Below are 26817 nucleotides of genomic sequence, written 5' to 3' on the forward strand. Positions count from 1 at the left end.
AGATGATTTCCAAGTCAATTTCCAGGTTTGGTTAATATGCAACAATTCTTAGATCAAAATACCTATAAATTTATTTCTCTGTGTCTGAGGAAGCACACAACTGAAGAAAGAGGCTGAACAGAGAAGTTTTTATTTTTTCTGAACTGTTAGTAATTTGTTGTACATTTCTTCAATCTGTGTTCTTATTTTGCTTGTGTTAGCATAGCCTACCATCCAGTTGTAGATATCAACAATTGTAATCTTACAATTCATGTAAGATTAAAAACCTGTAGTGCAATGGAAGACATATGATTAATAGCTTTAAAAAACTGTGATTAAGATTAGAAAGAATGGATTTTTACACTTTTCCTTGGCTGTACTGCCAAACTCTCCATTGGATCTCTGCTGATTGAATCTTGTTATGAGAATGTAAAAATGAAATTTTGTTGAATATTGCTGAATAATTATTTTTAACCCAAAATCTCCCTAAATTGCTCAATTAGCAATAAGGATAAAAGTATGGGTTTAAGCATTATTGCCTGTAAATGTTTAAATAGAGAGAATTTTGTATGAAGGGTATCACTTCAGGGATTGTGCCCTTAGAGATTATGCATTTGGAATCTGGAATGTCTACTATGACAGCAAGATTAAAACACAAGGAGTCAGAGTAAAGATAAAATGGGGTAAATCCAGTAAATTGTTTTGCCCTTTAGCCTAAATCAATATCTAAGGAAAAATACCAGAACAATGCAACAGGCAGTGAAACTCCTACTCTCCACTGATTCACAATTTTGGGACTTCCCAGACCAGAGGCATATTTTTCTCAGTTTTTGCCATGGTGAGGCTGTCCTCAAGCCTTCCAGCACCAGAGCTCACTGGCAGAGAGGAGCATTTCCCAGAACTAAAGTAGATGGAGTTATGAAGCACTTCATCCAAATGGAGATACACAAGTGTTTGGGAACACATGGGATACATAGGAGGGTGCAAAGGGAGCTGCACTGTGGTGTTGTGAGGCTGTTCTCAATAATATTGGAAAGATTAAGGAAAGTGTGTGAGTTTAGTGGCTGAAAAAGGCCAATAGTGCACCCATCTGAGAGGGCCATGAGCTGTGGACGTGCACATTGAAGGACAAGTTGACAACTGGGAATGGTCTGCATAGATTTACCACCATCATGCCTGATCAGTCTGATTGCCTTAATATCACCTTTAAACTGTATTCTTACTGTCCACCCCTTCTCCTGCTCCTTTAGGGAAAGGTTGAACACTGAGGGTGCTGGAACGGATTGCATCCAGGTTTCACATATGGTGCCACTCCACTATCAACTGGGCATTCCTGCTGATGCCCCTCTTCTGCTTTTTAATCAGCACTGTGCAGGTATGAAGAACTTGCCTCTCTTTGCATGGCAATTTAGGTTTTAAATAACTTTGGATGAGGGACCTAATTTACAAACATTTAGGAAATACCAGATCACTCTGTTTTTCCTTGACAAGGTTCTTTTTTTAAAAAAGAACTCCCAATGGATTTCTGAAGCTTACCCCACAACAATCTTCTTTTTCTTACAAGATAACCATATTTTTCATATAGTATTTATTCACCTTCCCACAGATTCTGTTCTTGAGAACAGAAGTGATAGAGACACAAGCCAGATACTAGCTACCACTTAGTTCTGTTGTAGTGAGGAGCTTTTGAGAGACCTCTGTAAAGCAGAGTTCAATCATGTTCCTCTGTGCATGAACACAGTCAGCTCCTGGTCATTCACTTCTATCAATTTTATCTATAGATTCCGTAATTTCATCTGCTGACACTTCCTTTCATCGAGGCTCTTGAGCCACTTTCCATGCCAGCTCTATTTTAGGATGAATGCAGCCTGATCACCCTGCTAAGGTATGTCCTGATTTTGGTGTATTCTGAGAAAATTGAAATGTATATGCCAGGGAAGAGAAAGGAAGAATGCAAATTGCTGCAAAATCTGCATGGATGATGAATTTTCAACACATTTTTTATTAACCATAATCCTTTATTAGACCTCACAGAGGTGTAAACTATACATACAAATACATTAGAAAGATACCCTCTCAACAGTAATGCTTCACATTTTGGACCTGATACCAAGAGGGTTGCAAACATTTCAGTACATTCTACAAACCAAAGGGTGCATTAGCCTTTATGTATACAGAGTGACAAAGCCCTTTACTGAAATCAAAGTAGATAAAAGTGAAAATCAGTCAACTACCTCTTCCAACCTTTACCTACCATAAATGCATATAAAAGCCTTTAAAAGCATGGATACACTATTATTTATGGAGCAAAGTTTACTGTTCTAGACAGCTCATAGAGAGAGGGGAAGAGAATGGTCAAGATGGCATTACATGAACTGCAAACTAGCAAAACTTCTTGAATTTTTTTATATTTGTACATATCAAGAACTCCATTTTTTTTTAATTTATTGGTTGTTACTGAAAAAGCTTATAAGTGCTAGATGGGGAGAATAGCGCAACAAAGACATTGTTGAGGTATTTGGGGGATTCTGCAACACAATGATGTTACATACACAGTATGAAATATTATTTGTCATCAAGTAGTGACATTGTATTATGAGTAAGCACGAGAAAATAAAAAAAGAAAGAATAAATCCAGTTAGAACTTTAATAGATATTTAAATGGTTTCTAGTAAATGAACACTTAACACTTGTCACTGTTTGGTTATAATGACTTGAAATGTTAATAGTAGGATTGTTCAGTAGTGAAATCAGAAACTCATGTATCCACATTCATGCTTTGCATCATGGAAACCCCAGTTTTAGTCAGGATACCAATTGAGGTCCAACACTGAAGAGAGGACAGTTACTCCTTATGGAAAGGCTGTCCTGAAATGCAAGTGCTACTAATCTCTTTGTTTAGCATTCTGGGTGGCTTTGCAGTAATTTGGGAGAAAAGAAAGCTTATATAGGATTTGATTATCAGCAGCAGGTGGTGCTGCTTCTTCTACTTTCATTTTGTTTCCTGACATCCTTGGTCTTGGTAAACATGTTTAATATTCAACCTTAAGACTCCAAGGATTAAGAAACTGTGAAACAGAACCATCACATTCTGACAAAAGCAATAAGAGGTGTCAGACTACAGGTGAAGCTGTTCAGAATATAATGAAGTACCAATCTGCTTTCAGTGGAGCCTTTTATGACTCATGTCTGATGAGACTTAGTTTAATCAGGCAACTATTATCTTTATACACTTCTGAGAATTAATTTTTTCAACTTGCTCAGGATTTCTATAGAATTCTGTTGGACTAATTCCTTAGAAATGGTAATAAATGAAAAGATATGAGTGTATCACACTATATCATGTGCTCTCACCTGTATGTGCTGTATTATATTCAAACTTGTCTTTAAGTGGAAATAATGGAGAGAACCATAATTCTTATGCAGTATTTATATCAATTGCATTTGAAACTCTAGTGTGAAAAAAGAGGATAGAATTCATTGCTGTGCACAAAATTAGGACATTTTACCTCTTAATTGATAACACTTTAGTCTGTTTTGGATCCTTTGTCTTTGATCATTGTTGAAGTGAGGATTTTTTTCACACCATAAATCAGGTTAATGCTGGTAAACCAGGAAGAGTGGAGCATTCATTTGATTTTTAAATTTATGAAGTTAAATATTTCACTACAAAATATGAGTTTCATTAAATCAGTTGTTTATATAGTTATCTGAATAAACCTTTTTCTTTAACATGAGTACATGAAGCATGATCCAATTGGTCAGGATAAAGTCCTTTTTGTTCTGCAGGTATTTTGTTGCTGCATTAGAGGAATGAAATTATACTAATGAATGGAAAATACAATAAAATGCAATGCCTTTGATTTAGTTAAAAAATGGTGTGAAAAATTATCTCTCAACTGCATTTGTTTTGTTTCTTAAGAACTTCAATGAAGTGTGAATATATAGATATTTTAGGAGGGTGCATGTTTAATATTTGTAAGAAAGAATGTTTAGCAGCAGAAGTATCACATTGGTGCTTTTTATGACTTTTGTGAGCTAAGCTGACAAAATAAAAAGCTACTGAAGAATACAGAGAAATCAAGAATTATTATAAACAATTTGGGGCATAGGAATTTGCTAAGCCTTTTCCACTTCGGATATAGTTAAGAGTGCTGTAGAGGGGGATGAATTATTCTTACAAAAACCATATAAATGACAAAAATAATAGTTGAGGTGATGACAGAAATTATCATTCTGCTCTCTTTATATTCCCTATTATTCTTACTTTGGAGAGATGGTTACACTTAAAAAACCACACTCAATAGAAGTTTTATGGAGAAAAATGAAATAGAAGATAAAATTTTAATATAGGTTTTTATAATATGGCCCTCAGAGTTAGTATTTTATATCTGTATCTAGACAGATAAATATATATATTGCCTGATGACAATGAAAAGGTGTCTTATGGTTTAAATATCTGGTCATTTCTTTAGGTATGAAAAACAAAGACAGGACCTAAATTGTGACATCCATATTACACAATGCTCTTCTAAAATTAGATTCCAGTTGGATTACTGAATATAATCCATAAAATCTGAAGAGAAAAAAAGCAAGCATTTCAAATTTTACTTGACAGGAAAAAGAAAACCATAATATACACGTGCACACACACATGCACATAGACATGCACACACTGTAGCATTGTCTATATATACCCATATATATGTACATGTGTCTGTATATGTGTATATATACACAACCACACCTTTTTATGCAGCTACTGTTAAGATTTTAATGTAACCATCAGGGAGGTCCTTCCTATTTTGGCCTCTGCCAGAATGGAATCTCATTACTGTATGACTTGTAATCAAATTTCTGGCATTCCCATAACACCCTTTATGTTAAAAAAAAAAAAAAAGTCAAAGAAGATTTCTATATATCATATATATCAGATACTGTGGGTTTGGGCATTTATAGTCCAGTAAAATATTCCAATGCTGTCACAAGCAACATGTTTAGTGTAGGAGTAGAATGGGTAACAACTTTGTGTTGAAATCTTTCTTTCCTTGTTTCAAGACAAATTTAATCTGGTTGCTTTACTGAATGCCACTTCCACACATGAATTGGATAATTAAAAATCTCATTAAGAAAAATTCTTTATTTTATGCGGATTGTACCCAAGAGAAAAAAATATCACTCATCTCCTCCTCCTTATCCCTTGCCCCCAGAATCAAAACAAAGTGAATCAAAGCAAAACAACCCTCCCAAACAAACAGACAAACAATAAAATTATGTTGCAATAGTCGTTTAACTAAGTTTGCTGGGTGGAGCAGGAGGAAGGAAAAACATTGGTTTTGATTAGAAGCTGGGTGTTTGGAAGACTAATTTCCACTGACCAGTAACCTAAAAAGAGGGACCAGTATAAGCAGACCCTCCCAAATAAATTATTACTATTCCTTTTCAGACTAAAAATAAAACATTTTAAATATATTGATTATACCTTCATCAGAACAATATAAGTATTCTATTTGGCCTATAGGTTCCAAGAATCTCTTTTTGGGCTTAACTTAGGATAATTTCAAAACAGAAAAATGAAATGTGAAATTTTGCACATAAGGTTGTTCATAGTGACCACGTAAAGTAATAAAAGAAAAATAATTCACAGACTGTTAGCCATATATTTCAACTTTTTCTCACAATTTAGAACTGATGAGAATTTAAAAAACCAACAATTTCCTGTTAGGAATAATTTTTTCATTCCTTGTTAACTTCAGATGTGCTTGCATCTTTTGTGAGTTTTAAGAACATTAAGTTTTCAATTATGTGCCATAAATAAGAAAGTAATCAGGTAAAACTGAAAATGTGTGCACAGTGAAAATCTCAATCATATCATGCCACTGACCAAGCCAAGCTCTACACTGATTTCAGACTAGAGTGTGGCTTAAAAATCAGGTATGATATAGGACTTGCACAATCTGAAAAGCTTTCAGTCACATCAAGGCTTTCAATTCCCTGACTTCTAACACTTTTCTTCATTTGAATTTCTGACTTGGAATAAGGATTCAGAATTTCATTTAAAGCCTATGAATTTTTGTGGCATTTTGACTCTTATTCCTGACCCACCTGCATCGATATAAGATTACTTTGCTGTTTTTTGAGTGACAAAAAGTTGAAAAGTTATGGCTAGTTTTATTTCTATTTTAATAACCATACCTATGTAATTTTCATACATTAAAAAAATATTTATGCTTTCTTTTATATTTTAGTCAAGTACTTTCTTAAAACAATAGCACCACTTTGGCATTGTTGGCCAAATCAGTAAGAGGTAAAGCAAATATGTAAATACACTTTTCTGATCTTGTCATATCGTGCACTTGCTTGTTGAATGGAGAGCCAAGAAGACACAGGGCATGGCCTGAAGTCTTCATTAATCAAATTTAACCATTGGTACTGAGAGAACAAGGAGCTCGGGGCAGCTAGGTGCCCCTAGTTGTGTGTGGAATTCACTTTTGTAAAGAAAGCTTACCACTAATTCACCCTTCAGTCTTACCAAAGGGATCAGCAGGGTGAGCTGCCTTGGGAAAAAAGGGGGCTATTTTCATGTGTCTGCCAGGACTGGATGCAATATCCCAGGCTTTGATTTCCTTGTCTGTCTTGGCTGAATGGTGCAAATAAGCTCATACACGTCCTTCAGGGAAGTGTGCATTTCTAACTACATTTTGAGCAGAATAAATAATTTATTGATTTTTCATTTAAAGTCTTAATGACTAATTATGTTTACTATGGAGATGAGACTTAAATTTTGCTATCTTGATGAAAGAGAGTGGGTTTAGATCTGCAGTGCTTTTTGGACTGACTGAAAATAATGAGGCTTCATTCACTTTTTAAATTATGCATTTCAGTGATATTCTGTGTAATAGTTGGAATTTTAGGTCTATTCTAGAAAGCAGAGATCTGTGATCTTTGTCATGTGAATTAAACAATAGGGAAAGATGAGAAATGTGCTTTTGTTCAGCATTTTGGTGATTTATGAGAATCAATAGCATCTGGTGGGAGCCCTGTTCCTAAATATCTGGAGTGCTTTTAAAAATCCAGCTGAACCCTTCAATTTCTCTAATTAGAAGTTTTTCAAGGCGGACTGCTTTGTACATTTGGGAGGGAGATGCTTTAGCTCATGCTTCAACTTCTTTATGTAGTGGGTTTATTGTGATTATTAAGCTAATGCTTTATCTTTCAAACTAACTGGTTTACCATGTGCTCCCTGCCTTATGACTGGAGATTTCTTATACAAAGTGCATTCCCCACCCATGCATTTCTCACCTCTGTGGGGCTGGACCTACTTCCCATTTTGTGATCTCATTTATTCTCTAGTAAAGCAAAGTGTTGCCTTTGAAGTTTGCAGCTATTCGGTATTTATTTTAGCTGCTTTCAAGAATTGCTCCAATCTGTTTAGGCAGTTGTCAAATTGTGATAAATATTGCTGTCTCCGAGTGACATTTTCTAATTATGGTTTTTCAACAGGAGAAATATGGTGGCATGAATGTGAGTGTGTGAATCCCAAGATAAGACCAAAAATTTGAATTAATTTGCAGGAATTAATGCAAAATGATGTATAGTTATTCAGTTAAAAGCACATCAGTAAAAAATTATCTACAAAGAAACTTGCTGCCACAGATATCTCAAATTGCTTTTTGCCCTCACACCTTTCTTCCCTCTTTCCCTTAGAACTTCAGAAGAGACAGGGGACAAAAAGGGTCATGGGGCTTGAACTGGAAATATGTATTCTGTCTGTGACATCAAAATAATGACTTGTTCTTATATTTTATTGCAGAATTCCTATAGCCACTAAAGAAAGTCCTTCCCTCTCCATCCCCCCTGCCAAAAAAAGGCCTGTAGGAGCTGTGACAGGTATCAGAATTGCTAACTCTGTTTATTAAATTGGTGGTAAATAATTTAGGTTAGTTTCCCCATCTGTTTCTCTTTACTTTCTTCCTTTTTCAACATAACTATCTCAGTCGGTGAGAGCTGTGACATATTCTTTTTATTCATTTGCTGTTCTACTTTTACATTGCTATGGCAGCTTATTGTGCATATAGACATCCATCTCACAGAAAGCAGAGGGTTTAAAGAGTTGTATAGGAACACATTGCACTTGTTAAAAATACAAACCACAAATTTTCTATGGGAATAGAAAAGGAACTACAATAATTTTTTAGACTTTTATGACCTTTCCTACTTCTTTCACAAGGGACTATTGAGGAGCTGTACATATGCAGTCTGGAGAGAACTTTCTCTTGTGTTTAAGTCAATAGTTATCCACTCCCTCTTTTGCTTTTAAAGCCCTTCCTTCTCCAGAAGGGATACTGCAGTAGAAAGTAGGGCAGATTTGAGCAGCTTTCAAAAGGAGATACTTCCTTTATAGATCTAATCTGCCACCTCCCTAACTGCTCCCTTCATATGCTGTTTTTGGAGCTGACCAAGAAATGCTTCATCCCTTGCCTGAGCCTACCACATGCAGCACGGTGAGGGGAAAAAGTTGAATGGGACTGCATTGGGGTTCTTGGACAGGGTGGAACAGAGCCTTCTTCCTCCCTCCCTCTTCCTCTGCCTTCCCTTCTCTCACAGACAGGTTTGATGCTCACCTTGGGACACTGTTGGCTGCTTATCCCAAATTTACCCTGGGCTGATTTACAGAAATGCAGCAGAGGTGTTATTCAAGGAAGAACCTCTGCAAGGCCTGTCAAAGTTACGTGGCAGGGATTATCTGGGCATCTCTGACTCCCACAAGAGCACATGAATGGCACTCATGAGGGTGTAAGGATGCTATGGGTAATCTCTCCTCAAGGACTCATTCTACACTAGTAATCTGGTGATTACATTAGCTTTTCTGATTTACAGAGAGGTGCAGCCCAACTCACAGTCAGGTAAGCCACATCTGGTTGTGGGAAGAATTAAAATGGAGGGGGGCTTGAGTACCCCTTTATGATTGAACAGAATGCTGATATTTCAGAAACATTTAGGCCCTGGTGGACTAGTCTTTGAAGTCGCTTGTTTTTCAAATTGTTTTTCAAATTTTCTTCTTTGTGCCTACACATGAGTTTGTGTTCCACATAATCAGATGTCAAAATACCACCCTTCATGTATCTAAGAGGAAACAAGCATTTTCTTTTGAAGATGGTAAAGTTATTTTCATGTTGAAATCTGAAGCCATTTTAGTTGATTTAAGCTGAATATTTTTGCAAGTAATTTGTTATTTAATCTTTGGCTTGGTGTTTCCATATTTGCTTTTACCTATTACCGTTTTGGCCAGACCCTTTCATGTAACAAACTATAAAATAGCACCGTTGTACTATAAAACAGAGATTTTTTACATACTGTTTGATATATGTGTATTGTTGATATGCTAAATTTTACATACTGCATTATATGGAGGAAGAAAGAAGTTACCTATACTGTTACAAAATAATTACCTGGAAGAATCATTACTGGTTCGAGAGCCTATGTATGCTTGAACTGCTTTTAAAAATCTTTTGTCTCACAAATTGCAAAAAAAATTTGCATGTTTGCAAGAGAAGGAAGAATAAAACTGTCTTAAAACAAATGCATCTATAACCCATATTTTGTCGAAATGCCAGAGATGGAATTAATGGATGTTTAAAACTGTATATGTTACCTTACTGCTGCTGTTACTGGGAATGTCAAACTGTGCAAATATGAAGGGGTAGACAAACAATGTTTTCAGACACTGTAAAACAAACAGCCTGTTGCTTGTTAAGAAGTGCAAATAAAAAAACCACCACTTAGACAAGGCTGATGAATGACTCCAGCAGCCAGTGTTCATAGGTTAATTTAGTGCAATTGGATCCATCAAAAGCCCAAAAATTTGTAGGCTTTTGAGGGGCACAGGACTTTGAGTTTTTGTGCAGGACATTTAAAACAGGTTAACAAACAGCAATATATCAACCACAGAATTTTTTTAGCTCTGGTCTGGTTAAAATGTTCTGTTCTCTAAAGACTTAATATTGGAATGTTTAGTTGCATTGTTCACTGGGAGAATGCCCATTGGTTGAAATTGCATCAAGATTTTTAAAACAAAGGTTTTTTTTTTAAGTCTTCCAATGTTTAACGAATAATTTATTTACAGCAAAGTATCCTGCAGATGGCACATTCATTCTTCATTCTTGTGGATGGCATGTTCTCTTACATTCTGTAGTTTCTGTTTCCTGTGTTCCCTCTACTTGTGTTCTTCAAATGCACTTCCTGAAAGTTTAGAAAGAAAAATTTATTACAGGTAGGTTTAAATACATTGTATGATCACAAAACTTATAACAGTAAGAAAACAGTTGTCCAGAGTGCTGGAACTGGTAGGTAATTGTGTTTTAATCAATAATTCAGTTATCTACAGAGAACTTAACTATGCAAAACTTCTGTACTTGAATTCCCCTGTTCTCCTAGACATAAGCACTTTCACTGCTGTCATTCTTGATCTTGGCAGAGGAGACATCTGCTGCTGAAATCTGGATAGGCTTTAGGGGTACAGCAGGTACCAAAGATTTCCTTTCTTTCCCAAAGATAATTGCAAAAGAAGGGATGTAGGGCAGGGAACTTTTGAGTTGTAACTTGCAGAATTTATGGAATCTCTTGGGCTTCGGTACCAGGTATTTTCAAAATTGCTCTGCTAACTGCATATTGCACAGATGGCATAATAGATTTGTTGGATAAGACCTTGAGGAGGAAAAAAATTGTGGGTTTGCTGTAGGAGCTGCAGCAATATAATTTGTATTTTCAAAACAGACAAGGGTGATGTGCCAGGCAAATCAAGAGAGCTTTGGAGTGAATAATGCCCTCAGTTCTCTGTCATTCCACACACAGGCCAGCAGCAGCGATGGGGGTGGTACATCCATTTCAATTTGATTTCCTTGTTTGCCACTCTAGTAAATATTAACCAGGCCCAAGACTACATATTCTGTGTCAGACCAAGGCCGGAATTTTTAAGTGACTCTCCATATTTGTAATACTCATCACAAGTCAAATCCTTAGTTCAGTGAAGTTATGGGCTTTTTTCCTAAGAAAAGCAAAAAACCAAAATCTCTGTAAAAGGTGAAGCCATGTGTATGCAGCTCTACCGCTGCATTAGCTGTTATTTAAGCCCTAAAAATAGTGAGCCTCTAAAATTTAAAGTAATAACATTTTCTTGCTTTTCTAATGGACAGAAAGAAAATGGAAGCTAATTTGGTGCATTGTTTTTGTGGGGGTTTTTAGTAATTTCCCTTAAAAACACTATTCTACTTATAACCTTTCCATTTCCCTTCAGTATCTATTAAAAATAAAATCAGAAATTAAATTAAAAATAAAGCAAATCAGAAACTCAAAGGATTACAAAACTTGAACTCATAGAGAGCTTATAATTTTCACTGGATTTGTATTGGCATCTGATGGATATGAGAGGAATTATTTTTAGTATGCAAAACAAAAATTAGGCAGTACTAGTAATTGTTAACTTAATTATACAACCACCAAGTATTAAACATTGAGCCAAACTAGGATTTATCAACACTGACAAGCCAAAGTTGTTACAGCAAAATAGTCATAATGAAGAAATGTTTTTGTTAGGAATATGCCATTATAGACTAGATTAATCATCTAGTCACTATTTCTGTGAACAGTTCAGAAGGATGCTGGCTTGTCTTCATCCAGTTTTGCTAATATTGCTGTAGAATAGCATCAATCAAATACAGAATCAGAAATGTCAACAGAATTCTGCTTATCCTTAAATTAGAGTATATTTTTCTTTTCATTGCCTGTTTCTCTTCCAGCTTTTCCAAAATGACCTTTGTTGCCTTCACTTTTTCCTAAGTTATACATTAGTTTTCATCCTGAAAACTCATTCTGGGTGAACCCTTAAATTTTCAATGATTAAAATCATCATTGCAGCATTTCACAGGAGTCTGCCAACACTAGGGATCCTGACTTATTCTACAAGTGCTTATATTGGTTACAATGACCTAAGAAAACAGGAATTTCTTTACTCATATGCCCAGGGGTTTTTTTTCTACACAGCAACAAAACAAAATATTCTCTTCAGTGCTGACCCTAGGTGCTCCTCCTTGAAGAAAGTTTACCAGCATATAGGAAAAGCTCTATGCTTCATTTTATTTGCCAAAAGTCATATATTCTTTAAGATTAAAAATTTGATTTATAGAATAGACAGTGAGAGCCTTAAAATGAAACAACAGCCATTTTTCATTGCAGTGACTTTCAAAGTCTATTTGGATTGAAAATTAACTGTATGTTTCCAAAATGAAAATATAAATTCTCTCTGCTACTGTTGTTGTCTGATTTTAAAATGGCTTTATCATTCAAATAAAGCAGGAGTGTTTCACTTACAGATTTTGATCATGACATGTAGGTGGAAAAAGACTTGTCATGATAGAACTAGCTTTGAAATTGAAGGAAGATGGCACGTTGTTTTAGAGCACTTCCTTCTCCAGAATCAGCATTTTGATTGATAACTACCAATAAGTGTACTGGTGGTAGCATGCTTGCCATAAAATGCTTTTACTCACATAACACATTCTTTTCAAGTATGAAATACTGAGACCACTAGGGGAAAAAAAGCACAGACCCCAAACGCAGGTGTGAATGCCTGAATTAGGTTCTCAGACCTGCATTTGTACTGGTGTAGAAAAGTCTGGTTTGTTTCTCAAGTCTTTGAGAAGAAGGTAATTGGAAATAAAACTGCTCTGAGCTGATATTCAAACCCACACAAAGACAATAATTATTTTAAGATGAGAGATGCAAAATGTGATCAATTTATAAGCCAGCTAAAGAACAGGGGAGCAGACTTCTAGCCCATCACCTTCTGCATGGATCTTTGGAGATAAGGCGTCGTTAGCAGTGGGATAACAACTGCCTCAGCAATGGTCATTTGACTGAGCTGGAATGGGACTGGGCAGCAAGCAGCAGCATTCTTATCCCATTAGGGCAGACATTCAAACCTCATATTGGCATTGAAAGTTCTCTTGCTCCGTTGGTAATAAATGGAAAGTCTAATGTTTGTAGTAACAGGCATGATACCTTAGCTGTGAATTCTCTGGGGTCTCTGAAAGATTTCTAGTTCTGTGGGCAGTGTGATCACTGACATAAAAACAGGTCTGCAAAGCAAGCAATGGGAGAAAATAATTCTCTGAGAAGGCCAAGTGCTTCTATCTGTTACACCTAAAAGTTCAGTCATTGGCTTGGTAATGTGGCATGCCTTCAACAGAAATTAGGATTGGTGCCGTGGTGCATATTTTGGCTTGTGAATGTATCTGAGTTGATACTGAGCCAATTACAAAAGAATCTGCCAGTCTTAAAAAAATTAATGAGAAATATTGCAATGCTTTTGCTGTTTTCTTAATGGCATTTTCTTAAACTAAAAATACTAGTATCTTTTCCCTTTCTCTCTTAGTCCCACTCAGTATTTATTTAAATTTTGAAGATTGGATTAAATATGAAAAGAATTTTTGAGAAAATCCACCTCCTATTCATACTTTGTTGGTATATATATTTATGTGTGTTTTTCACATATGAGGCCTAAAGAAGAAAAAGGACTGCAAATCTAAGGAAGAGCAAAATTATATCTAGATATGCATTTTGCCCAGGTGGCGAGGGGATGACATGGCACTATGCTCATGAACAAGTTCAAGTTGTACCAGGGCTGGTGTAGATGGGATGGCAGGAAACCCTTTTTTTTGTCAGAAAACATTGTTATGCACTGTAAAAGGCTGCCTAAGGAAGCTGTGGAGTCATTATCCCTGCAGTTATTTAAAATATATGTAGATGTGGCACTTAGAGACAGGATTTACTGGTGGACTTGGCAGTGCTGAGTTAATGGCTGGACTCAATGTTCTTGGAGTCCTTTTCTACCTAAATTATTTTATGCTTCTTTTTTACTGGATTTTTAAATCAGCCTCACCAAACTTCTTATTGAGTAGTAATTTTCAAGGTACTTCATAATCTTGAATTTAGAAGGGCTTTGTGACATTGTTTCTGTGACATTGCCTCATTTGAAAAGGTCACAATCTTTCCTCATGTGTACAGTTGTGGGAATTGCTCAGTTGTTTCCTTTTTTAGGGCAGTTGTTTTTCAAAGAGCTACTCAATAGCTCTTTTCCAAATTGCTGTTAAAATTTAATTCACTTAAGGATAATTGACTAAACTTTAAGCATTTTTCAGAAGAGGAAGAAACAAACAGAAGAAAAGCTAGATGGTATCATGACACTGAAGACAGGACTTAAACTCCCCTTCTTGCTCTTGTTTTGCACTTTAAAACTCTAAATATAATGTGTAACTAGGAGAAACCAATACTTTGCTTTCCAGCAGAAATACTGAAACTGTAAATAAGAGAAGATTCCTAATCCTCTGAACAAGGATCATCTACCAAACTGTGCCTAGCAGGAACCATCTGCACAAGGAACTGGGGAAATAGACCACTTAAGCACTAGAAACACTAAACCAAAACCCCAAATCCTGGATTTACCATTTAAAAAGATTGAGGAGATGCTGAACAAAGACCATCCAATATATGAAGAGCATAAGAAACTGATTCTCCATGAAATTTGAGAAGAACTGAACGACCTCTTATGTATTGCACCAAGTCCTACCTTACATCTTGCATTTTGAATATATGAAAATTTTGAAGAGGTTGTATTTATATAATCATAGGTATATATATTCACTTTCTATGAATAAGATATAGATCTCATATATGGCATATCATATTGAGAGAAACATTGTTTAACAGAAAAATAATTTGACTTAAGCAGGTCTATTATTTTAGTTAAAATCAACACTATGAACTAGCTAAATACATTCATCCTGGGAGAGTGTGTCCAAAAAAAGTTTGAACACAGTTGTCTTACTTAATGGTGGCATGTACAACTGACTGAAAAAAGTAAAGAGAAAGAAAAAAATTAAATGAGGATAAGTACTGGTTTTTCCTACAGAATTGCACTTCTCTTCAGTGTACTATCCTTTTATCTATCAGAAATCTGCATAATAGTTTCTCCTACCTGTTTGTATTTTCATTTCCTCAAGCTAATTTATTCATCCACAGATGAAAATGAAAATTTGTTTGTATTTCCCATAAGATCTGTTATTTTATTACCAAGTTCCTATTGAGAAGCCTTTATGACTTGTATTCTGCTCAACATGCTCCTTTTCATGCACAGTTTCCTTAAAGGTCTTTTCTTTTATATTAATTTATCTCTAATTTAATTTTCTAAAAATTCCATCCTTTATTTGGGATGCTTGTTGCTTCATTCAGTTTTGCAATATTTTACATCTTCTTGACCTCTTTGATCCAATTCCCTCACCCTTTTTCTTTCTCTTGTGCTCCTCATTGTCCTTTTACTGTCCTTTTCACCTCTTGATTTTTTTCCCTTTTCAATTTCCAGGATGATTTCTTCAGCAGCTATGCTCTCTCAATTACTCAATTACATACTCCCTTTTATTTTTTTCCTTCTTCCAGTACCTCTCCTGAGTGCTACCTCCCCTGATGCTGCAGAGAGATACAAGGTTTTTCCTGTCTGTAAAACACAGTGCTCTCCTGCCTATGTTTTAAACTGGGAAGAGGACAGCTGCCTAAAGATGACATCATTCCTTAGTCCTCCAAGGAAAGTGGTGTGGAGATTCATCAAAGAGCTGGCAGGTATCTTGTCTCCTTTACTCCAATGTTTTATCCATCTCCTTAGCAACAAGCATGGGAAGGAGCACACTGGTTCCTGGCCAAGCCTGCTTTCTTCTCTCCAGCTTTCCTTAAGTTTATGTGTGCCCAGACAGGAATAAACCTAAAACAGGGGGTTCTGCAGTTGAGCTCCACCTGAAGAAGTTTTCACTTGTTGCCCTGTGTGCCCTTTGAGACCTCAAGGTGATACTTCCCAGGAAGGATCACACGTACACAGATTTTTGGAAAACTCTCGAGGAAAGAAGGGGAAAGGATTCCATTCTATGAATTGACTTATGGAAAAGAATGGATGCTGGAATGATTACAATAGTTCTTTTCATAAAGTTGATATTAAGCATTTTAATATACAGCACTGGTTTCCTGACTTCCTATGAAATCTTAGGTTCCAGGTCTTGTAAGCAACAATTTTCAGATAACTGCAGGAGTGGTGCCAACATGTGCGTAGGACAGACAGGGTCAACAGTAATAAAATAAATCATGGGGGACTTACAGCAGAAGACAGATAATATGTAAAACAGATGTTCAGACCTCAAACAGGAGAGACAGTTGAACATGAGCTTAATTGTAGCCTAGTCTAAGGTGGGTTTTCTGAACTACAGACTTTGCTGATACATACAGTACACATATGTACAGTATATCTGGTATCAGAGCAACAAAAATCTGGATACTCAGAACTCCACAATTCTATAAATAATACCAATCAATATTGGAAGTGGCTTGGAGAATATATATATTGAACTTTAAATAGTTAAAATTAAGTATGCAATGATTGAAGTGACTATCCATTTAATTTAGTTCTGATAAATAAAAAAAAAGGGCAAAAATAATGAAGAAAAAAAAATTTGTTCATTTAAATGTAAAATGAATAGCAGAATGTCTGATTTCCTTCTTGATCACCCACTCTACCTCTGCCTAAAAGGGGAGGATGAGCGAAGAGATTCTGGATAGATGAGTTGTTAAACATTCAGTGTTTAGTTTCTCTTTTGAAAGAAGTCTTAGGTGGTATTTATGATTGGATGATGTAGGTACTTGTCACTTACTACCCTATAGTAGCAGGATAAGACCTCACAACTACTGGTTTAGCAATTCTGTGTTTTATTCAGTGTTCTAAGAGATGAGATAGAAAACACCACTTCCCACTTATTTCCCACCTTGGCAACTATTTTCCAGATTTCCACTAAATTTAGTAGGCAGAACACACCAATTGTTTTCTATGTTACCTGCCTTGATTATTGTATTTGCTGGGAATGTCCTGATGAAGGCGGGAATGATGCATCTGACTCCATGTTCTGAAAAAGCTAATTTATTATGTCATAATTCTATATTATATTAAAGAATACTATACTATACTAAAGAATGCAGAAAGGATACTTACTGAGTGCTAAAAAGCTAATAATGAAAACTTGTGACTCTGTCCAGAGTCTCAACCCTGATTGGCCAGTGAGTCAAAACAACTCACAGCAGAATCCAATGAAACAACCACCTGTGGGTAAACAGTCTCCAAACACATTCCACATCAGCAAAACACAGGAGAAGCAAATGAGATAAGAATTGTTTTCCTTTTCCCTGAGGCTTCTCAGCTTCCCAGGAGAAAAATCCTGGGCGAAGGGATTTTTTCAGAGAATGTGAATGTTATGCTTGATAGAATTTTCCTTCCCTAAAATACGTAGGGGTTTTTTTTTTGGTTGGCTCTTTTCTTGTTGGTCTGGTTTGGTTGCTCATGGGAATTTTTGCCAGCCTGACCTACCTTTTGCGCTTTTGGCATGTCGGTGTGGCGCTGGGCGCGTACGGAGCGTGCGGATTTGGGCGGTTTTATCGGAGCACAATACATCTCCAGCCTCCTCAGGTCGCAGCTCTGGAAGCAGCATTCATCCACTATTCCCTTGTGGTGTAAGCGTCTACTGCTGGATCCATACCCCGTGGGCTTGCCTGTTAAAAACATAAAGGGGAAGTTTTGAGGTTAGAAAGGAAATGCAAAGGTCTCAGGAGCAGTCATGTTACTGAGGTGTATTATGTTAACTGAATCACCAGTGGCCATTGTAGAGGCTGCCTTTGAATATCCCTTTCCAGATATTCCTGGAAATGGACAGATTTGATCTCTATGTGTGGTTGCTATTTAAGCATTTGAGCAAATCTATGCCTTCTTAGAAAGGTATTATTAAAATATTTTATTGAACTGCATTAGCCTCAAAAATGGAGAGGGAGGAAGCTGAAATCTGGCATTTGGACACCTTACAAAGGAAGTTTACCTTTTAGCTTTTGTATGAAAACTGATTGTTGAGTCAGCTGTTGTTTTGAGCTAGTGTTTAAAACCATAGATCACAACAGTGTTGTAGGTAAGTATTTCCTAATAAAAAAGGCTACACCAAGGTACTGTGTACAGTCAGAGTGTCTTCCTAAGGGGAAATGCTGTGTACCACTCACAGGCTGTAAGGTCTGCCAGCTAAAAGTGGGAAGCGGGAATCAAAGTAGCAAAGTAACCGATGAAATAGGAAGGCTGATGGAACAGCTAAGTGGAAGATTTTTATATTCCATAGATGTGTACAAGATAAGAAATGGGACTGATATGGCATGGCTTTCCTGTGCTTTGCATTTGCACCAGCCACTTATGGAAAATACTTAATTGGCAAATATTTTGCATTTTTCACTCAGCTCCAGTAAAGGTCAACATTTTCATTCATACAACTCTTACACTCTGGTATTTTTGTCTTTTTTCCTGCTGTGGTTTTTGATTTCCTTAGTAACTGCTGAATTCTCTGCTGTCCTACACAAAGATTAAAGATCCATTATTTCCTGGGATTGTTTGTACACGACCAAGTTGGATGTGCAGTTGCCCTGTTATGACTAACTAGAAATGAAGGAACAATAAATTCACAAAAAGTAAGTAGTTGCTTACTTACTACATCTATTTTAAAATTCTGGTAGAATTTGATTTTAGACAGTAAAATTCTGAAAAGATTAAGTGTTTTGTTTTGACATTTTCAGCATTAAATGTCTCCATTTACAGAATGATCCACTTTGGTTAAGAAATGAAAAATATGGAAAAAAAAGACAAGCATGCCAAGAGCCAAAACATGAAGTAACTCAATTCAGTCAGCTCTACCAATTTCTTTTCTTGCCTTTTTTTTTTTTTTTCTCTTCTCCTTCTCAGTTATATCACTGAGACCAAAAATCTGTTATTCACAGAGTTTGGCAGGAGTTTACATTTTAAGAATTACTCAAGTTAAATTAAGATTTAGAACATCAAAAAAGATGAATATTCAGTTTCTCTTTGGGAACTTCTTGCCCCTAATGCTTATACAGCAAAGTCTAGGTTGATATCCCTCTGTTTGTCCTGCAGTTGTCAATTTGAAAAGACAGCTCTACACATTACTATTCCCTGTGATTTAAACATGGAAATTCCCTGGTGAAGAACCCTTGAGGCCTTAGAATATTAGCAAATGAAAAGACCTCTAGTGGTACAGTGTGTTTCACATTTTAGCCAGCAATTCAGCCAGTTAAGAACTAACTATCCGTATGAGATTTGTAAACCCAGGAAACAGGCTTTTTAAATGTCTTTTTTTCCCCCAGGGACTATAAATTAAACAAAAAGAAAAACATGCTTACTTAGTATACTGCAATCCACTGGAGGCCTCTATATTGTACATTGCCTGCTAAATTATTTGTTTCATAAGACTAAAGAGTACAGCAAGCCAGGAGTAGATTACAGTAATATTTTGGTTTGTGTCTGTGTGCATGTTGTTTTATGTGTATCACTGAAAAGTACTACAAATACTAAAGATGTGGAGTTTGATTTGGTTTTTTTTTTTTTTTTTTTGTCCCCCAGATTATTTTCCCTCACTGAGTTATAATATGAAATACAAGCTTTTCCCTAGAGATTTTACCTGAAATCTGCCAATCAGGTTGTTTTAGCCTAATGCTTTTAAAACTGAGTGCTCCTGATAAAAAGTGGAGTGTCATGACTTTGCAGTATACCCACAGCTGTGCCACATTTGGTTTTGTTCCCATTTAAAGCATGGAAGGGCAAATTCTCTTCCTGGATATGCAGGTGCCAGATCCAGCTGAACTGTGGGTACAAGAACTGATTAGTCAACCTTCCCTTTCTTTTATCGGTCTGTCAAATTTTCATAAGCAAGTAAACCCTAAAAGCTTCTGCTCAAGTTATTTTACACTTCAATGTCCAAATGTAATAATTTATAAAGTTGATAGGTTTACTAACTTATTCCTGCTGCCTACTTTAGTTATTAATCAGTAGCAACATTTTTCCATACCATCATAAATATGCATAAATAGTTAATACAAATCCTGAGTCCTGGAATCTTTCTGTGAAAATCTCAGAGTACTTCAAAATCATTTTTAGAGAAGCCAGACCAAAGACGTCTATGTATTTTTCTTACAGAATAATACTTTTATGAAGAATTATGTCTAATAGCTCTTCAAAAAGCTTGTATGGGACATGTAACAAGATGGGAATGGAATATCTATCACACCAGTGATGATTTCAGCTATGAAACATGACATTCACTTATTTGCAGGCTTAAATATTTGTGTATCCTATGGCATAATAAACGCTCATCCTTTACATAAAGATAACATTAGTATTAGAGAAGTCAGAATTTTTTATTCTGATAAATGTTTTCCCAAGGCTTTCCAAAGACCAAAGCAATTAAGTATACTTAAAATTTGTGTGAAGCAGAAAGATAGAAAGTGTGTAGAAAGTGTGATATTGCTTAATGTGCTGTACAACAGAGAGAGCAAATTAACAGAAAAAAATATTCCTTTTCAGTAATCATGATCCACAATCACAATTAAGAAGTATTTGATGACTAAAATAATTTTTAAGCAATAGATTTTAAATTGCTGCTGACCTTTTAAGTGCTGCAGTATACAGAGATGCTATCACAGAGAAAGAGGAGATAAAGAATTACAAGGAGATACCACCACTTCTACAGATGTTATCACTGTTGGGCCCATCTGTTCTGGCAGGACTGCAGGGTCAGATGGTCCCAGTTCATCAAGTTAACAAAGCATGCACTTAGATCTAGGCAACTGTTCAAGCTCCTACGGGGTGTGTTGGATTAAATCACATATTAGACAGTGAGCACATGCCTCACTGCTCTCCTGCATAGGGACTGATATAACTAAGCACTTCAGTTGCTCTCTAGACAAGAGTCCATATTGGTAAATAAATGACAGGTGGTTCTGCATTTTTAATGTAATTTCTCCTCCTCATTTTTGTTTTAATAGTATTGCCTTCAGTGTGGACTGCACCTTCTGTGTCACTATACTGGGAGACCATAGTTCTTTCTCATCTTTCTGACATAATTTGAGTGCTGCCTTCCAGCTGTTATCAAAAGTTCCTTCTATTTACTCAACCTTCAAAGTGCTGCCTGTGGACATACAACAGTCCTGGGCATTCCTTTTTGCTGATGTACACTGATTTTCTTGGAGGTTTCTTTCCTTTTTTGTCAGTGGCTAGCTCAAAAGGATTTCATATCACGTAGGTCAAAGTTTATTTAATAGAATATTTGGCTGTTATTTAATCTGCTTTATTATATCAGTGGATGTTGCCTTCAGTGCACAACAAGAAGATACAAAGTCCAGTCACAGTGATGTCTCCTGAAAGCAGTCCAAGGTATAGGATTCCAATAGTTAAACAGTTGGCTTCTCCACTAACAGCACTTCCCTTTAAATGATGCAAAGTCAGTGGAGTATTTCAGCAGGACTTGTTCACACTTCGTTTCTTTCTGTTCCTCCTCATCCCTCCAAAATATCCTCCTGTTGCTGCCACTGGATCTGCTCTACCACTGGTTTCAATGGGAGAAGAACTGGTGTAGGTGGACTACAGAAGTTTCAGATGTAAGGTTATCTAGGCATTCTGTGTAGAACCATAATCTGCTGTCGTAGTATTAAAATCAGAAATTACATGAGAAATAGCTCAGGATAAATGCAAAACTAATCAAATCTAGCACTCTAGGAAAGAACTGGGGATATGTGTTCTTGAACTTTTAAGTGACTCTTTGTATTTGCTGTTGTGTCCTTCTAGCCAAGCAGTAGAACTTGAATGCCACGTAGACTGTAATTCAGAAATACATCATAAATCTGAAAAACAGTGCACTTAATCCTGATCTAATCTAGTATTAGAGTCAATCATCAACTGCATCTTTTAAAGTATGGTGAAAGGCCATTGACCTGTTAGAGTGCTGTGGTCTTGTAGCAAGAAACTCAAAATGCTTCCATCAAAACACTGGGGTCAGGTGCAATTTGGAAGCATAGACAGCAGTTTACAGCATCAGGATGTATGGGAGCATCCTGTAAGGCAGCAGGTCAGTCAGACAGGATTTTCCTGTGGCTGAGAGTTTGTGTTGCTGTATTACAGCACAGTAATTGAACAGGAACCTCCTGTGTGCTAGATCCTGACTGGGAGCTAGTGGTTGGAGAGGTTTTGAATTGCATGTGCTGTGTGCCTTATGTGGTGGCACAGGAGGCTAGGGATGCTGAGCTTGAGATGCATCTTGCTCATCTTTGGTCTCTGAAAATTAGGGATCTAGTTTAACACAGTGAAATCACCTGTGAAGGTGTGTATTGAGAATAAATTTTTTTCCCGTATTGAATGCTTTGCTTAAAATTCAAGTTATTCTTGTCCTCTGAAAGAAACAGTGTTCTTTCATCAGCTACAGATAAAGCTAATTGATACAGTCTTAGCATACATGCACAGCTTCTTCTAGGAAACTGAACTCAAGGAAAATGAATTAAATTAAAAATTATTTGTCCTAAGTCATGAAATGTATGCACCTGATGGAGTAAAAAGCTGTTCTCTTTAATTTCCAATTTAATAATTAAATATGACAAATTGTTTTAAAGAGCATGCCAGCCAGTGTGCTGTTTAATTATGTATCTCTGTACCTCTTTGACTAAATTCTGTATGTTAGTCTAGTACTATCTATTTTTGCATTATAAATGCCTTCATATGCAAAATAAGAGACTGTTGATATCACTTTTCATCTCCTTGTAATCTTGAACAAATGGATTAGTGTTATATTGGTAATACTTCTTGAGGGTGCTCTGGAATTTCTCATCTATATTTGAGAAATTATGAGTCAATGTTCAATCAGCAGGAAATGCCTGGGTTTTGATACTTCTATGAAGTGTTAAATAAACAAGCAAATAAACAAACAAGCAAATAACAAATCTTGGGGATTGTTGTAAAGTCCCCTACCAGAAATACCTCAAGGTTTAAATGTGCAAAGTAGGCAATCTGATTTTCATGTAAATAAGTTGCAAGCATTTTGAAGTGACAATATTTAATATTTAGTTTCCATTTTCCTTCAATGTTTTGTTAATGCAAAAAATTATTATGCTTAGACTGATTTTTGTTTGTATTCATCAAAATGGGCATATATTAGCATTTATAAATGCTGAATGAATGGATGCTCTAGCTCTGAAATCTAATTTAATATGCATGAGAATAGAGGATAAGCTTTATCAGTATGCACAAGTAAAATCTTTATGAAAGCATCTGCATTTGTGAATATTGAGATATTGCACTACAGCTACTGCTTTGTGGAATTCTAGATTGTATTAACTACTGAGTCCAATGCAATAAGTTGTTTGCTCTTTGCTCTGAAATCCTAGCAAGTAAGACTGGGAAAATATGGACACTCAGTTAGTATTGATCTATAAAAGAAATCTATCAGGACTTCACAGAGAGTTTTGCGTGAATAAGTGAGATTTATAAGCTTCACCTTCTGAAATGAAGATAGTTCTTTGATATTTCAAATGCAGAGTAAAATAAGTATTTCACTTTAAAGTCAGTGAGACAAGTGTAGCTTTTTTCCAGAAGATCTTAATTTGTAATTTGTATGATTGTGTTTATTTAGTCTGTCTCAGAGTTAAATAATATTTTTTCTTATAAAAATATCCTTTCAGAAACATTTTTCCCCTTCATTTGTAGAATTGGGAAGGAGTTCTCTTCTCCTAAACCTATTTCCAAAGTACAGCACTTGTAACATTTTCTTCTCACATACAGGAGTGCTGTACTCTGCTCTTGGTATGGAATAGCTGTTTTGGAGGCCATCAAGTGTATTAAACATGTGATAGAGCCATTCTGCTTCACACAGTAATTCCCAAGCCTTTTGCAATGTGTGAAGAGAAAGCACTACAGTTTTGAGTGTTGTGCTGGGATACGAAGGAGGAATTTTAGTGTTTAGATATTTTTGAGGAAAAAACACCAACTGGAAAAAGAATGGGAAACAATATGATGTTTTATTTTGCACCAAACCAGTACTCTGGAGGGTGAAAACCTTGCAGACCTAGCACAATTCACAAGCCTACATAGATTCCAGGGCTGGAAATTGCCAGGTGCTGCCAAAAAATATATACTTTGGCAAGGGAAATGCTTTGCTGAAGAGAAATTCACTATTGCAAGAATAGCCAGATTGATCAGGGTTGCGGACAAGATAATTAGGAGTCTGTAGGTCATTTCTACATCAGAATATTGTCCCTTAAAGTGCATTGAGGAGGAAATGATGATACAGACATCCATCCATAATGAAAATGCATCCTCTCCCCTTATACATGCTCTCACAGGAAATAATTACTGCTTAGCCTTGTGTGTGGTGGAAGTAGGAGCAGTCATGATAGACTCCTATCCTTCTCATCCCAAGCCAGTGTAAAACTGAGTATTATTTGGATTACCAAACTAATAACAATGAAGCCATACGACTGGGTGAAATTGTAGCATTGCTGAAGTCACTGGTAAATTAGTGCAGTCAGGATTATGTCTTGATGAATCAGATGCCAGAAGTTACTTGTGTATAACCCGATCCAAGGTCTGCTGAAATCAGTGGAAAGATTTCCACTGTCCTTAGTAGGCTTCTCAACATGCTGGTATTGAACACTTGCTTTTTCTTCCAGCTTTAAAGTTCAGTAAGTAAATATTGTTTGAGTGGCATCTAAAGAGATTGCAGGGAATGGGTGTGCTGAAATTCCTTGAAGGAGGTAAGAAGAGGATACTGATGTACAGTGTGAAGCAGAATGACTGATATGTGGTTAATGCCACTGACCACATAACATGCAGTACCTTGCTTTGCACTTTGTAATCAGAATTTTTAGTTCTGTGGTTACTCTTTCTCAGCTGTAGGCTGAGAAATGAAAGCAAATAGCAAAAGCCAAGCATGGTACTCTAGCTTTTGCATTTTGGCATCATCATCTGGTTAAGAGGCAGAAGGTGGGAATGGCTGTTCCAAGTCCCATCTAATACATTTCCCATTGTCCAGGAGTGCATGTATTGGCACACATTACAATTTTAATTTTTATTTCTACAGAATAGTCCTTACAGGGGGATCAAGTAGGTGGGCACAGGCCAATGTCACCTACCAGAGAGGTAGACAATTTTAATTTCCTTATTAGAAACAAGTACTGGTTGACAGCAGCTGAACATGAGCCAGGTGGCCAAGAAGGCCAGTGACATCCTCCTTGTGTCACTGATAGTGTGGCCAGCAGCACCAGGGCAGGGATGGTCCCTCTGCTCCTGGTGAGGTCACACTCGGAGTGCTGTGCTCAGTTTGGGGCCCCTCACTACAAGAAAGGCTTTGAGGGGTGTCCAGAGAAGGGCACGGAGCTGGGGAAGGGTCTGGGACACCAGTCTGGTAAGGAGCAGCTGAGGGAGAGAGCTGGGAATGTTTAGCCTGGAGAAAATGAGGCTCAGGGGAGACCTTATGACTCTCTACAACCACCTGTAATGATGCTGTAGGGAGATGAGGGTTGGTTGATTTTTACTTCTTCCATGTAAAAAATGATAGGAAAAGGGGAAATGGCCTCAAGTGGTTCCAAGGGAGGTTCAGGTGGAATTTAAGGAAAAATTTCTTCACTAAAAGTGTGGTCAAGTGTTGGAACAGTGATCAGGGGAGAGTGGAGTCACCACCCCTGGAAGTGCTCAGAAAACCTGTAGGCACTTTGTGATATGGTTTAGTGAACAAGGTGGTATGCAGTCAAAGGCTGGACTCGATGATCTTGAAGATCTTTTCCATCCTTAATGGTTCTGATGGTGTGGCAATAGAAGAGAAAGTAGGAGGGGAAAAGAAGGTAAGGCCAGTAAGGGCCTGGCTCACTGACACCATTAACTTTGGTGGGTTTGCTCTAATGTGCTGTGAGCTCACATCATTGCCAGGGGCTTTGCCAGGGAAAAGTGTCCAACCTTGTACAATGATGCAGCAACAGAGCCTAAGGAATGAACAAGATTCAGTTTTGTACCTATGAAGTCCTGAATCTTCTTTAACTTTCAGTTACTGAACTTTTCTGTACAATGACATGAATTACTTCAGAAGTTACTTTAAGCATGGTCAGATGACTTCATGCTTTTCGTGAAAGTCCAGCATGTAGTTTTCTTACAGCCAACACTTTAGATGTGAATTATTTAAAAAAAAAAAAATATTGTCTGCTACTTTTGGCCATATTGGAATGCTTTTACCTGTGAAGATTGACTTGCAAGATTCCTGATTAGAAAGTACAAATTAACCACTACATTCAGAAGGGAAATTAAGATGGAAAGATTGAGACAGATTCTTTTCTCTTCTGTGATGCTAAACAGTACTGTATCCTAAATTACAACAGCTCTTTGCAGAGAAAGATAAGACCATAATTTGAGTAATATTTATGGAATCTAACTATCAATTATTTGCACAAGAGAAGGCTGTGTCACTGCCAGGAAGTGAATCTACATCAACATAAGCATCAGGCTTTAACTATATACCTGTCTTCCTTTAACCATAATTTTTGAGTCAGATGGACATGTTAAAATATAATCTTGAAATGAAACATTCGTTTGAGGTCATGATGCTCCTGTTAAATTTGTCAAAGGAGATAAAAGAAAAGTGAAACTTTCCAGAGGAGTACATAGTCATTAGGGAGTGAGGATGAGGTCATTGGGATGAGAAAGGGACAGTGCATTGTGGCTGGAAATAAAACTAGAACTAAAACTAGCTAAAATATGGTCCCATTTCATTCATCTTTCACTCACACTACCAGTTGTAGCTCTATCCTTTAGTGATTTAGTTTTGCAAGTAGGAGCTAGGAAAATCAATTCCAGTGAAAGGAACATAAAGAAAAAGAAGTCAGTGCTGAATAAGA

General features: G+C 36.6%; 1 protein-coding gene across 1 annotated transcript in view; it reads right to left on the reverse strand.

The window, feature by feature from the left end:
- Positions 1–5084: 5084 nt before the first annotated feature.
- The window catches only part of IGF1 (insulin like growth factor 1), a 51680-nt gene continuing 29947 nt past the window's right edge, over positions 5085–26817 (reverse strand). The window contains exons 3-4 of the mRNA XM_059472788.1: positions 17435–17616; positions 5085–10221 (exon numbers count right to left, since the gene is read on the reverse strand). Coding sequence (XP_059328771.1) covers positions 10162–10221; positions 17435–17616 — 242 coding nt within the window. The 3' untranslated portion in view covers positions 5085–10161. The remainder of the gene's footprint in view (positions 10222–17434; positions 17617–26817) is intronic.

The sequence above is a fragment of the Ammospiza nelsoni genome, chromosome 5 (assembly GCF_027579445.1).
Source record: "Ammospiza nelsoni isolate bAmmNel1 chromosome 5, bAmmNel1.pri, whole genome shotgun sequence".
Taxonomy (NCBI): domain Eukaryota; kingdom Metazoa; phylum Chordata; class Aves; order Passeriformes; family Passerellidae; genus Ammospiza; species Ammospiza nelsoni.